A 13408-nucleotide genomic window follows, 5' to 3' on the forward strand; every position below is an offset into this window, starting at 1 on the left:
GAGTGAGAGAGAGAGAGAGAGAGAGAGAGAGAAAAGGAAAGAGAGAGAAAAGAAAAGAGAGAAAAGAAAAGACAGAGAGAGAAAAAAGAAAGTTAGAGTGAGTGAGAGAGAGAGTGAGTGAGTGAGTGTGGATTATGCATTTTGCAAAATTAAAACAAAAATACAAAGGTATTTTCACAATCAGTTCATTTTGGAAGGATTCTCATTGAATATGAATACAGGTCAGAGATGAACTGTTGAAATTACCTCCAAAATGAACAATACAATTTTATTTCCCCACAGTTCAAATATCAAGTGTAGCATCACATGCATAACTTACATCTCGGTCAAGAACTCGGCCAGTACTGTTCAAATACAGTCTCTGATTGATGGCATCCAGAAGGACCCAATAGTCATTGTTGCCTTTCAACGATAAAGCAATAGTAGGATTTGAGCCGCCTGCATGGCCTGTAATTTGTAAGTTGTCCACCAGAAGTGTTCCTATTTTACACAATAAGAAATTTTAATAAGTGATAAAATATAATTTATGGCATAAGTTCAAACCTTAATTTCTCAATTTTTGAATCAGAGTGGATGACAAACTATGCGATTGCTCAAGGGGAATTTGAGGGAAATAATATTTTGAGTTTGTGTTGAGTCTCAGTTAACAGGAAGGTAGATTAAACCATTGATACAGGAATAATGTTTACCACATTAAAATTAATAATTGAAAACTGGAAGAGCCATGAAACAGATTTAATCACCTTCATTTACAATTGCCTGATCTAACTTTCTTTCAAGTAAGTTGGAATTTCAATATGGAAGTTTTATCACCATCTTATTCATGATATTATTGTACTTCGAGGTTCCCATATAAAAAGAGAGCAAGCTAATAGCATTGAATTTATTTAATCTAAACAACAAGTCAATTACTTAGCAGTAACAGGCAGATTCTTTAGGCTCATATGCGACTTTAAATATTGTGTTTGGGCTAAATGTTGGACTAAAGGTTTTTCACAATTGAGGCTGTCCCTCAAAATTACAAACCATATACTTCCGCAATAAAACCTTAACATCATTGTTAATTTTCACACAATTTCAAAAGTGCTGAAATTGTTTCTTAGTTTTAATGCTACAACAAATTTTAATAAATCTGTGTGTGTGTGTGTGTATAAAGAATTATGGCTCTGTCATTTTCTAACAGCTTTTTGTAAAAAAAAATTGGAAATGCTTGGGTGATGAAAGCACTAAAATGCAAACTTTACACATGAACTGCAGCAGCATATTGATAATCTGTAAAGTTAAAATACAACTTCTATAAATTTAATAAATGGAATATCTTGTCAGTCAACATTTAAAGGTACTTTTGAAGTACAATTATTCTACCACAGAAAGTTTTATAACCAAAATAAAAGTTGAATAATTGAAAATTCGCTGAGAGTCATAATTTTCATATCTGTACTAAGGCTGGCAGATTCTCATAGATTTGACCTGTCACTGAATATTGCTACATAAATATCAATCAATTAAATACATTTCTTACCCAAAAGCCTCATCATTGAATGTAACAAAATGGGTGAACTCCAACTTGCTACAGTATTTCTCCATCCAGCACCTTGAATCAACAGACCATATTTCCCCATTTCCTAGAGACCACAAGATGGAGGAGCAAATGTAGGCCATTCGGCCTATCGTGTCTGCTCCATTGTCCAATGAGATCATGATGTGATAATCCTCAACTCCATGTTCTTACTTTTTCCCCATAATTCTCAATTCCCTCATTGATGAAGAATCGGTCTTCCTCAGTCTTGAATATATTTAATGATGCATGTCTCAACAACTCTCTGTGCTCATTCATTGTCCTCAGAGACAAAATTCCTCCACTTTTCTGTTTTAAATAGGTGACCCCTTATTCTGCTTCTCCACTCTCCCAAAATGGAGAATGAATCTCAGAATCAATCCAATAAGGACTCCTCGTATTCTTCTAAACTCCAATGAGTATAGGCCCAATCTACTCCACCTCTGTTCATACAAAAATCTCTCTATAGCTGGGATTAATCCAATGAACCTTCTTTGGACTGCTTCCAATGCCAATGTATCTTTCCTTAGAGAAGGAGATACTAATTGCTCACAGTACTGTAGCTGTATCAAGACATGTATTTATAATCTGTTCCTTTTGAAATAAAAACAAACATTCCATTTGTCTTCTGTTGTCTGCTGAACTATATATGCTAGCCTTTTGTGATTCATAAATGAGGAAATATGAAAACCTTACTGATGTGTGGATTTCTGTAGTTTTTCTACATTTAAATAATAACCAGTTCCTTCATTATTCCTGCTGTGAAATCTTTACCCACTCATGTAATTTATTTATAAGCTTCTGTGGATTCTTTGTACCATGCTTGTTTTGCATCCTGAACTATTTTCTTAAAGGCCTGCCATTGTACATCTGCCAGATCGAACCTGGACAAGGTACTTTGTCTCAACAAGATCTCCTGTTCAGGATATTTGCGCCCCAAAAAATGTCACGGATGTTCTTGTACTGAAATATCAAGTTTTATTGTGTCTCGTATTGTCTAGACCAAAGTGTGTCATTCATTTGTCAGGGTGATAAACTCCGGGGAGGATTGGCTGCAGTTCATGATATAACTGTCAGCACGGCCAAGAAGTCTAAAGCGCTAAATGTAAGCTTCAGTCTCAAAGTAGGCGTGGGTTTGAATCCTACCACAGCAATGGTAGCATGTCATTCCTTGGTGGTCTAGAGGTTAGGATTCAACGTTCTTGTGGCACGGCTCAGGTTGTTTCCTGGTCAGGGAATTTGGGGCAGCACAGTGGATCTTAGTGCTCCAGTTTCCTCCCACAGTCCAAGGATGTGCAGGTTAGGTAAACTGACCATACTAAATTGTCCATAGTGTCCAATGATGTGCAGTCTAGCTAGGTTAACCATGCAGATTGATATGGTAGTGGGCTGGGTCTGGATGGAATGATCTTCGGACGGTCGGTGTGGACTCATTGAGCTGAATGGCCTGTTTCCACATTGTAGGAATTCTATCAGTCTAAATGGGAGACAGATGGTTCCATTCCATGAATACCTAATTGTTTCCTCCAAATGTAACAGGTTCAATATGGGAGTTGTGGGGGGCAGTGTGGGGGAGGTGGCGTGGTGAAACAATTGCATAGAAACTGAGAACATGATGAGAACTCACTGGCTAGGCCAGTGTTTATTGCCCAGCATGTGGAGTCATGAATGGCCCAAACTTGGTAAGGGCAACAGATTTGCTTTCTTAAAGGATACCACTGAACCATTTTTTAAAAATAAATGGCAATGGTTACATGGTTGCTATTAGACAAGCTTTTTGTTCATATGTTATCGAATTGGAATTTCACCATCACCAAACCCATATTCTCAGTGAATTGTCCTGGGCTTCTTTGCCATTCCAGTGACAAAACTGTTGAGCAAGTAGATTTACTTCACAGAGAAACCAACAGGACAGAATGGTCAAATCAAATTATGCATTTTTAGTTAATACGCTCTCAAATCTCCAACAAGGAAAGGGGCTATGAATCTTTCAGGGTAGCTGGTAATTCACATCTCATATAGAAAATCACAGTCTATTTGGAACAACTTATATAAAGGATACTATTAAGCTGGAGAGGGTTCAGAAGAGATTCCTGATTAAGACCTTATGCTCAAAACTTTGACTCTCCTTCTCCTCAGATGCTGCCTGACTGGCTGTGCTTTTCCAGCACCATATTTTTCGATTCAGAAGAGATTTACCAGGATGTTGTCAGGAATGGAGGATTTGTGTTATAAGGAGAAGTTGGATAGGCTGGGACCTTTTTCACTGAAGCATAAGAGGTTGAGGGGTGACCTTATAGAGGCTTTTAATATCATGAGGGGCACAGATAAAATGGTGGAATGGTGTTTTTTTTTGCTATGGTGGGGGATCTCAAGACGAGGGGACACACTTTTAAGGTGAGAGGAGAGAGATTTAAAAAAGACATGATGGGAATTTTTCTTTTTACACAGAGGGTGTTTTGCATGTGGAATGAACTTCCAGAGTGAAGTGGTGGATGCAGGTACAATTACAATGTTTAAAAGACATTTGGTTAGATACATGCATAGGAAAGGTTTGGAGGAATATGGGCAAGGAGCAGGTAGATGGGACTAGTTTAAGTTTGAGATTATGTTCAGCATGGACTGGTTGGACTGAAGGGTTTGTTTCTGTGCTGTATGACTCTGTGAACAATTCAAAGTTAGCATATTCGGAGTCAGTACAGATAATGCAACATAATTGAAGTTGCTTTTGAAGTGTGGTACTATGAGCTGCACATGACTTTGTGAGCAGTTTTTGGGCATCAGACCCAAATAAGGATATATTAGTCTTGGAACTAGTGCCACGTATATTCATCATGATGATACTGAAACCATAAGGATGAAGTTACAAAGTGATTTTCCAAATTAGGGTCGTACTTTTGGAATTAATAAGGATAGGGGTTGATTTCATTGCAAGTTTACAAATGTAGCAGATTGGTGGATGTAAGTTAACTATTTCTGCTAAAAAGTGGAGCAAGGTATTTTCAGAGGAAAGTTGGCAAGCAGGTCTACTGACAAATGATATGGAAAGTTTGTGAATTTCTACTGCAAACAATATTTTGCATTAAATCAGTTGCTAATTCTGAATCCATTGGACAAGTATGAATTGCTCCTGTGTGGTAATCAGCAATTGCAATTCCCATCCATTTCCACAGCTCCTCTGGTTGCGTATTTTAACACCCTACAGGATTTATCCAAAGATAATAAGAGAATTAGGGCAAATGAAGACACAGATTTATGGGGTTATATTGCAAATCAGACAAATCCGATCTAGCTGAATGGTGGAAGAAGCTTATGGGCTAAGTACTCTTGCTCCTGCATTCCTACGTGGAACACACACCATATTCTAGATTCAGCACGAAACTAAAAGAGACGTGGTTAAAAAAAAGCATAATTGATGTTTTGACAACCAGTTTTAAAAGGATTTACAATATTTATGGCCATCTGGAATAGAAACAACTGTATTAAGCAATTGGTTAATGCTTTTCATTTCAGGTAGAAACAGAGCATCTGTAAGAAAGCTCAAATGCACAAAACATAGCGTAGTTCTTACTGCACATTCTCATCTTAAACTCTGTTACCAATTATTTCCCCAGGCCGCCTGCAAACGTTCATCCAACATAAACCAGGCTGTAGAGAAATTGGGCATGAAAACTGATGGGCGTGAACAATATTACTGTATAAACGGTGCCAGGATGTGCTTCAATGGTGTGATGTCACATCAGCAGCAATTAAATGCACAATTACTTTGCAGTTGTACTGAACGTGTGCAAGTGTTAAGTGACAGGTTGTTTAAAATCACTACACTGCGCAACTTACGTCTCTCCTCCTCATTGTTTTGTTGTGCTTCTATGCAGTGAGTTCCTGTTTCAATTGAGAAGATATGCTCACCACAATCTAGTGCGTTTATTTGTGCGAAAAGTAAACCACACGACCGTGTTGAAAGGTTCCTCGCAGAGATTTATTTCTTCTGTATTGGGTGTTAAGGATCATCAGAGATTGCACACTGTGGAAGATTACTCTCTATGTAACACAGACTTCCAGATTTCTTTGTTCAAATCATCCTATCTACTTAAGGGAAATTAGAAGAAAATCTAATCACATGTAAAATAAAAGAAAAAGACACCAACTCTGGCTGCTAACTCATATTTTTCTTCATTGAGGGCCTTGTGAATGTAAAATTATCGATTCCAAAGAAAGCATGGCCCACTCCCCAAAGATCAGAAGGCAGCTTCATACCACCAATCACTAACTTCTATGAGTAATGGTGTACAAAGTGAAAAACGAGAAGTTTGAACACTTGGTCCTGAACAGTGTGGAGATAGCCAAGGAGCAAGTCGAGTGTGTAGGTGTAGGGGGTGGGCTGCCTATCAACCAGCTTCGATGCTCCTGTGCATCATCCCAACTGCAAAAGAATGATAACAAAGGGCAGGTCTCTACCCTATTACCCCACACATTCCCTCATTCATGACAACCCATATTCCCACCCATCCCCATTGCCCTTCACATTCTTCATGACAACCTATGCCACTTTATCCACCTCATATTGTACTTCATAGCCTCTGTGCCAACGAGTGTGAATTCCTGTCAATCTACACCCGTACCCACCACCCTTTGCCATTACACCATCCATGCCAACTTATTCAGAGTTCATCATGGACAGACCTTAAAAGATTAAAGAAAACAAATTCTAAGGGCTGAATCATATTTTTTTTGTTGGCTTAAGTCTGTGTTGCATCAAGCAACACAGACTTAAGCCTAACTGGCTTTCTTGCTGCCAGTTTCTTGCTTTCACCATATTTGTCTCAATAACCATTGACCCCATGCCTACGGCATTCCTTACATCTGACTCCAGCCCGACCGTACCATGTATCATTCCCAAAAAACTTGCCAATACAAGCAAATTCAGGATATAACCAACAGACCTTGAGCCTAAAGCAGACAAGTACTGACAGGGAGCCGCCTTGCAGTGCCCTGGACATGGAAATTGACACCTTGCTGAGAGGGCAAGATCATGTTGGTCCTGCAGGAAGAGGTTGTACAAACCTAAGACTGTATCTTCTCCCGGGCCAGCAGAGGAAGCTTTGACAACAGACCAGGCTACCTAGTCTAATGTTGACACTTATATCAGAATATCTGGAGGAGAGCACAGCAATGTAGGAAGAAGGTGAATATCCCTCTCCACTTAGTCAGCAGAAGTGCCACCACCTTCTTTCTGATATCTCACGATATCTGTGTCACTGCATCGATCTCCTACCACTCCTTCTACTGCCTGCAACGTCTCTGTTGTCATCTGCCAGAACCTTGACACCACTGACCCTTCATACTGTTTGCACTGCCTGCTCACTCATCTCCAACACTCTGGAGTTCTCTCTTTGCAAGTCTTTGTCTCTCTGTCTCACTTTCCTCTTTTACGATAATCCTTAAAATTTCCCTCAGTGTACAAGGCATTGTTGTTGGTAAACTGTCTGAGTATCACCATGTTATTGAGTTTCTAATTGTCACTTTGTAATGAAGGACTTGGAACAGTTTGTATATTAAAGGTGCTATTTTAATAAAAACTTTTCTTGTAGTGGTTGATTGATTTCTACTGGTTCTTGCTGTGCTTGTGGAAGTATTTTGTAGTCTAAGTTGTTTATTACTGCTCAGGTTTACAGCATGTGATGTGGTGGGATGTGATGTGGCAGATGCTTCAGGACTACATGACAAAAAAAATTATAAAAACCACTTACTCCCAGCTACGGCCTCCAAAACTTGCATTCCCTTTGGCCTGCAATAATGACATAGATATTGAGTAGATGTGGCAACGTAAGACATGTTGTGGAAAAAGAATAAAAGTGGGTGGGGAACAGAGTGGAAGTACTCTCAGCCAGAGGCTATATTCACAGACACTGCTGAGGAGCAATTTTCTGCCTAACCATCAGCTTCGCTATGGACATCCTTGCTAAAATCTGCCACCAGTTGTAATGACACATGCAGTATGAGGGCATCCATGCCAATGGCAACTTTACTGCAGCCATGAAAGATTAGGCTTCTGGCTTCTTCCAGGTTTGAGTAACTGGAAAATGCAACATCTCCTGGTCTGTCACTTACTGTTGTTGCATGAGGGAAGCCAATAAGGCTCCGTATTCCAAAACAGCCAAGTATATTTCATTCTCTCTTGGTAAAGGGAAGCATCTAGGGCAAGCGTGCAACCTTCCCAATTGAGTCGGGTGCCAACGTCATGTTATTTTGACAGTGCCACATGCCCAACTTTGAGATGTGTTTAAAATGAAACTGATTCCAATCCTGAAATTTTCAGCTGCTGTTTGACTTACACAACAAGGTATGGAGGGCAATGCTCAATATTTTGGTAGCCATCATGATGCCTTCATTCCATGGCAGTCTCCTGTGCCATCTGCGGTCGAGGCAATATGACAAACTAAGGAGTGGCTACCAGGATATCTGTTGACAATATGTCCACTAATTGCAATGTGTAATCCCGGCACTTTTGAACAACTTGCATGCAACAATATCTAAACATGCTTTTACTTCAGCAATGTGAACCATTCTGGAGGAACCGCACAATGCTCAGCACAGTATCTGTTAATATTTCTAGTGCTCTTCTGCATGTCACATAGCCGCACCATCATCCTTACTCTTGATTACATGTGAGCAGCTGAAGAATCGCAGGGGAAGAAAGGAGTAAATCAAACAGCATTCTTTGGTCAGGCTGTCCATTATTGACTCATTCATTATCATGTAATCCCAACATTCAATCCCAGTTCCCCAGTAAATAATACCCTCATACCTACGTTAGCTCTGTCGCTCATCATCACAGAATTAAATTGAGCACAATACAAGTCAAATAAAATTTCTAAAGGGAGACATATCATATTCAATATAAGTGGCACAGTGGTTCAGTGGTGAGCACTGTTGTCTTACAGCACCAGAGACTCGGGTTCAATTCCACCCTCAGACAACTCCGTGCGGAATTTGTACATTCTCCCCATGTCTGTAAGGGTTTCCTCAGTGTTCTCTAGTTTCTTCCCACAGTCCAAAGATGTGCAAGCTCGGGGGATTGGATTGGATGCCCTTCAGAGGGAGGGTGGAAAAATTGATGGGCTGAATAGCATCTTTCTGCATGATTCTATGAAACATCAACTAATTGAGCATGCACATTCACTCAGTGCCTAGTTTCCATGTATATTTATTTATCCTATTGATTCACCGCAGTACAATCTGAGCATGGTTACTGGAAGAGTGTTAACATTCTGTGGGACTGCAGGGAGCCGTGTTGTATGATCTCAAGCAGCTCTGGTCCTAGAAAGTCCATTTTTGACCACACTGTCTAACACTGTGGTGCTAGCAGTTTAAGCCAGCTGACAGGTACAGATAGAGCACTGGCTGAGTGGTAGTAGTAGCAGCACAAATACTGACACTTGACAGAGGGCAGAAGATTTGTGCTCCACGGAACCTTTGTCTTTCTCACAGGATACCTCCACTGCAATCTGATTTTTCAGAACCTCACTGAGTTTCCACTGCAGCACTCAAATGTCAAGTGTTTTCTGCTTCACTTGCAGTGCCATGGAAAGTGAGACACTGGCCACCAGTTGTTGATTTTCAAGTCTGCTAGCCACCACCTCCATTGAAAATTATGCGCATCATTCTCTGCGAAAAGCCCTTCACTAAGTTAGATCCAGATTCCTCCACGTTTCAGTGAAAACAAGGTCTTGGAGGTCTGCCATTACAGCATTGTGTGCATACCCAGCAGCCTTTTACTGCATGTCGCGTAATCAAACATCTTACCGAAGTTTCTTGAAATAGAATTTGTTGTGTGATCTCACCCTCCAGTGAGATACAATACATAGCATTTCTTCCCCAGGAGCTAAGCTACTTGCTGACCTCTTCCATACCATATTTAGACCAACACTTGTTCAATGGCAAGCAGCCACAATTGAAGCTCCTTAGAGACTGGCAAAGATGGCTCTACATGGCACTCATGTCTCTAATGTAAACAAAGTATCAGTATTTGAGGTGGTAGCCAAGGGTGTGAGATTGTGACAGTGCTACATCTTAGCATCATAGAGTCATACAGCACGGAATCAGACCCTTCAGAAGCTGAACATAATCCCAAACTACACTAATGCCACCTGCTTGCTCCTGGCTTATATCCATCCAAACCTTTCCTATCCATGTACTTATCAAAGTGTCTTTTAAACACTGTAGCTGTACCCACATCTACCTCTACCTCAGAAAGTTCATTCCACATGCGAACCATTCTCTTTGGAAAACATTTGCCCTTCATATCTTTTTTTTTAAATTACTTACCTCTCATCTGATAAACATGCCCCTTTGAAAATCCCACATCCTAGGGAAAAACAATCCAGCATTAGCCCTATCTATACCCCCCATGATTCTTCTTCGCTCTGTTTATTGTTCCAATGGACTTTGACCTCTCACATCAATTCTTATGTGACCAAAAGCATTAAAAACATAGGGGTAAAGGTGGTGGGAGGGAGATGGCATGTAGTACTAAGGAGATATGAAGTCCATATTTACCACCTAAAGCTTGTAATTCATGATAAACCCCTGGTTTGGGGGAGTCCAGAACTAGAGGGCATAGGTTTAGGGCGAGAGGGGAAAGATTAAAAGGAACCTAAGGGGCAATGTTTTCACGTAGAGGGTGATGCATGTATGGAATGAGCTGCCAGAGGAAGTGGTGGAGGCTGGTACAATTACAACATTGAAAAGGCATCTAGATGGGTATATGAATAGGAAGAGTTTAGTGCTGCCAAGTGGGACTAGATTAATTGTCTACATGGACAAGTTCCTGTACATCTCTATGACACTATAAAATATAGGATGTGAGTGAATTGCAATGTGAGAAGGTGAATTTGGTCAGAAAGTAACATCATCCATACTTGCAGTCCTTCTGATGGCCAAGACCTCAGTTGTAGCTCCTTTAATAATTGCCAGGACTGTGTTCCCCATGGGGGCAAAGGTTAGCAGCTGTGCCCATTTCCTCATCAGTTAATCATTGCTACTTCTGATTATGTGCCATCATAATCTGTTTAACATCAAGGCACAATATGATCTAATATGGCATGAAGGACTGCTTAAAAAAAACAGAGTCAATGGGATAAACAAAACAAAACGCTGGAGAAACTCAGTAAGTCTGGCATCAACTCTTCTAAGGAAGTTATTAGACTCAGGATTGTATTTGTTTCTCCAGCACTCACTGTTTTTATTTTAGATTTCCACCATTTGCTACTTTAATAAAAAGTATATTAGTGCTAATGGGAATTGCTGAGAAACTTCAATGGATGTTTGTGCTTGTTGGAGGTCAGTCATCTCAGCAATAGGACATCACTGCAGGTGTACCTCGGGGTAGTGTCCTAGGTCAAACCATCTTCTGCTGCTTCATCAATAAAGTTTACTACACAATGCTCAACACCATTACCCTCCATAGGATTGAACTGTAAAACTCATGCACTGGAATACAATATTTATGCAGCAAAAGAAATGATTTCCTTTCACTGGTATCATAAGAAGCTTTCAAAAGGGACCAATATGAACTTCTAAAAGTGCAGCTCTTAATCTCTTGAATGGATATCAGATAAGCATTTCCACAAATTAAAATATATAATTCATGACGTAAATAAAAATAAATATATGAACCAGATCAGATATGCATTATCAACAGTAGGAAAGTATATTTCATGTGGTGAAGATTCAAATGCAATTTTGAGAATATAGAACAATGAGTTTTTTGGGCATAAATGCAATATAAATACAAGATACTGAGCCTTTGGCATAATATTACCTTCTTGCGTACTAATTGGAATTCTCAGTCGGAGTTGACAGGCTGGCTGGTGTGGTGCTCTAGTATTTTTATAAGATTGAACTGTAATCACTTTAGGTTATAGCAGAAGGAGCTTTATTTCACACCAGGCTGTGTTTTAACTAACCTGGCAGTGTGATGTTGATACATCAGGTTGATAAGCACAAATCTAATTTTAAAAATGCAACTAGAAGATCTCATTGGTTATAATTATCAATATTTTAATTAAACAAAATTGCTAACCCATTTGAGCAATTAGAAAACGCATTACAAAATTTTGCACATAGATTAAAAATCTGTGCACATGATTTAAATATTTAGACAATCATGTAATCATTCTGCTGAATGTTGTACTATTTTCATGGCTATAATTTTTTAAATCATGCTGACATAAACTTTATTGCTCTTCCTTTAACTTTTTTATTACTAACTAGCTTACTGATTCAGAGGTTTCCGACACACTGACTTTGCCATTCCACCTGCTATTCATTCAACTTAGAATCATAGAGTCATAAGGATGTACAGCACGGAAACAGACCCTTACGGTCCAACTCATCCATACCGCCCAGATATCCCAACCAAGCTCGTCCCACCTGCCAGCACCGAGCCCATATTGCTCCAAGAACTTCCTCTTCATATACCCATCCAGATGCCTTTTAAATGTTGCAATTGTACCAGCCTCCACCACTTCCTCTGGCAGCTCATTCCATACAAGTACCACCCTCTGTGTGAAAAAGTTGCCCCTTAGGTCTCTTTTATATCTTTCCCCTCTCACCCTAAACCTATGGTCTCTAGTTCTGGACTCCCCCAGCCCAGGGAAGAGACTTTGCTAATTTATCCTATACATGCCCCTCATGATTTTATAAACCTCTACAAGGTCACCCCTCAGCCTCTGACGCTCCAGGGAAAACAGCCCCAGCCATATTCAATCTCTCCCTATAGCCCAAATCCTCCAACCTTGGCAACATCCTTGTGAATCCTTTCTGAACCCTTTCAAGTTTCACAACATCCTTCCGATAGGAAGGAGACCAGAATTGCCGTAATATTCCAACAGTGGCCTAACCAATGTCATGTATAGCCACAACATGATTTCCCAACTCCTGTACTCAATACTCTGACCAATAAAGGAAAGTCTTCTTCACTATCCTATCCATCTGTGACTCCACTTTCAAGGAGTTATGAACCTGCACTCCAAGAGCTCTTGGTTAAGCAACACTCCCTAAGACCTTACCATTAAGTGTATTAATCCTGCCACTTCTCAGCCCATTGGCCCATCTGATCAAGAGGATGAAAATGAGGACTGCAGATGCTGTAGATTAGAGTCGAGAGTGTGGTGCTGGAAAAGCACAGCAGGTCAGACAGCATCTGAACAGCAGGAAAATCGATGTTGCGGGTATTCCTGATGAAGGGCTTTTGTCCGAAACATTGATATTCCTGCTCCTTGGATGCTGCCTATCTGATCACAAGCCAGTTATAATCTGAGGTAACCTTCTTCGCTGTCCACTATACCTCCAATTCTGGTGTCATTTGCAAACTTACTAACTATATCTCTTAAACTCACAACCAAATCATTTATATAAATGACAAAAAGTAGTGCACCCAACACCAATCCTTGAGGACTCCATTGGTCACAGGCCTCCACTCTAAAAAACAACCTCCACCATCACCCTCTGTCTTCGACCTTTGAGCCAGTTCTGTATCCAAATAGAGTAATAGAGTCATAGAGATGTACAGTATGGAAACAGACCCTTCGGTGCAAAGTGTCTGTGCCGACCAGATATCCCAACCCAATCTAATCCCACCTGTCAGCACCCGGCCCATATACCTATCCAAATGCCTCTTAAATGTTGCAATTTTACCAGCCTCCACCACATCTTCTGGCAGCTCATTCCATAAACATACCACCCTCTGCATGAAAACATTGCCACTTAGGTCTCTTTTATATCTTTCCCCTCTCACCCTAAACCTATACCCTCTAGTTCTGGACTCCCCGACCGCAGGGAAAATAC

The 13408-nt window shown here is 40.2% G+C and overlaps 1 protein-coding gene across 2 annotated transcripts in view; it reads right to left on the reverse strand.

Annotated features, from left to right (window-relative positions):
• pcdh15b (protocadherin-related 15b) overlaps window positions 1–13408 on the reverse strand; it is a 1523107-nt gene that overhangs the window by 525882 nt on the left and 983817 nt on the right. For both annotated transcript variants that reach the window (XM_043712368.1, XM_043712367.1), the window contains one exon: window positions 320–480. In XM_043712368.1, coding sequence (XP_043568303.1) covers window positions 320–480 — 161 coding nt within the window. The remainder of the gene's footprint in view (window positions 1–319; window positions 481–13408) is intronic.

This window comes from Chiloscyllium plagiosum, chromosome 22 (genome assembly GCF_004010195.1).
Source record: "Chiloscyllium plagiosum isolate BGI_BamShark_2017 chromosome 22, ASM401019v2, whole genome shotgun sequence".
Classification (NCBI taxonomy): domain Eukaryota; kingdom Metazoa; phylum Chordata; class Chondrichthyes; order Orectolobiformes; family Hemiscylliidae; genus Chiloscyllium; species Chiloscyllium plagiosum.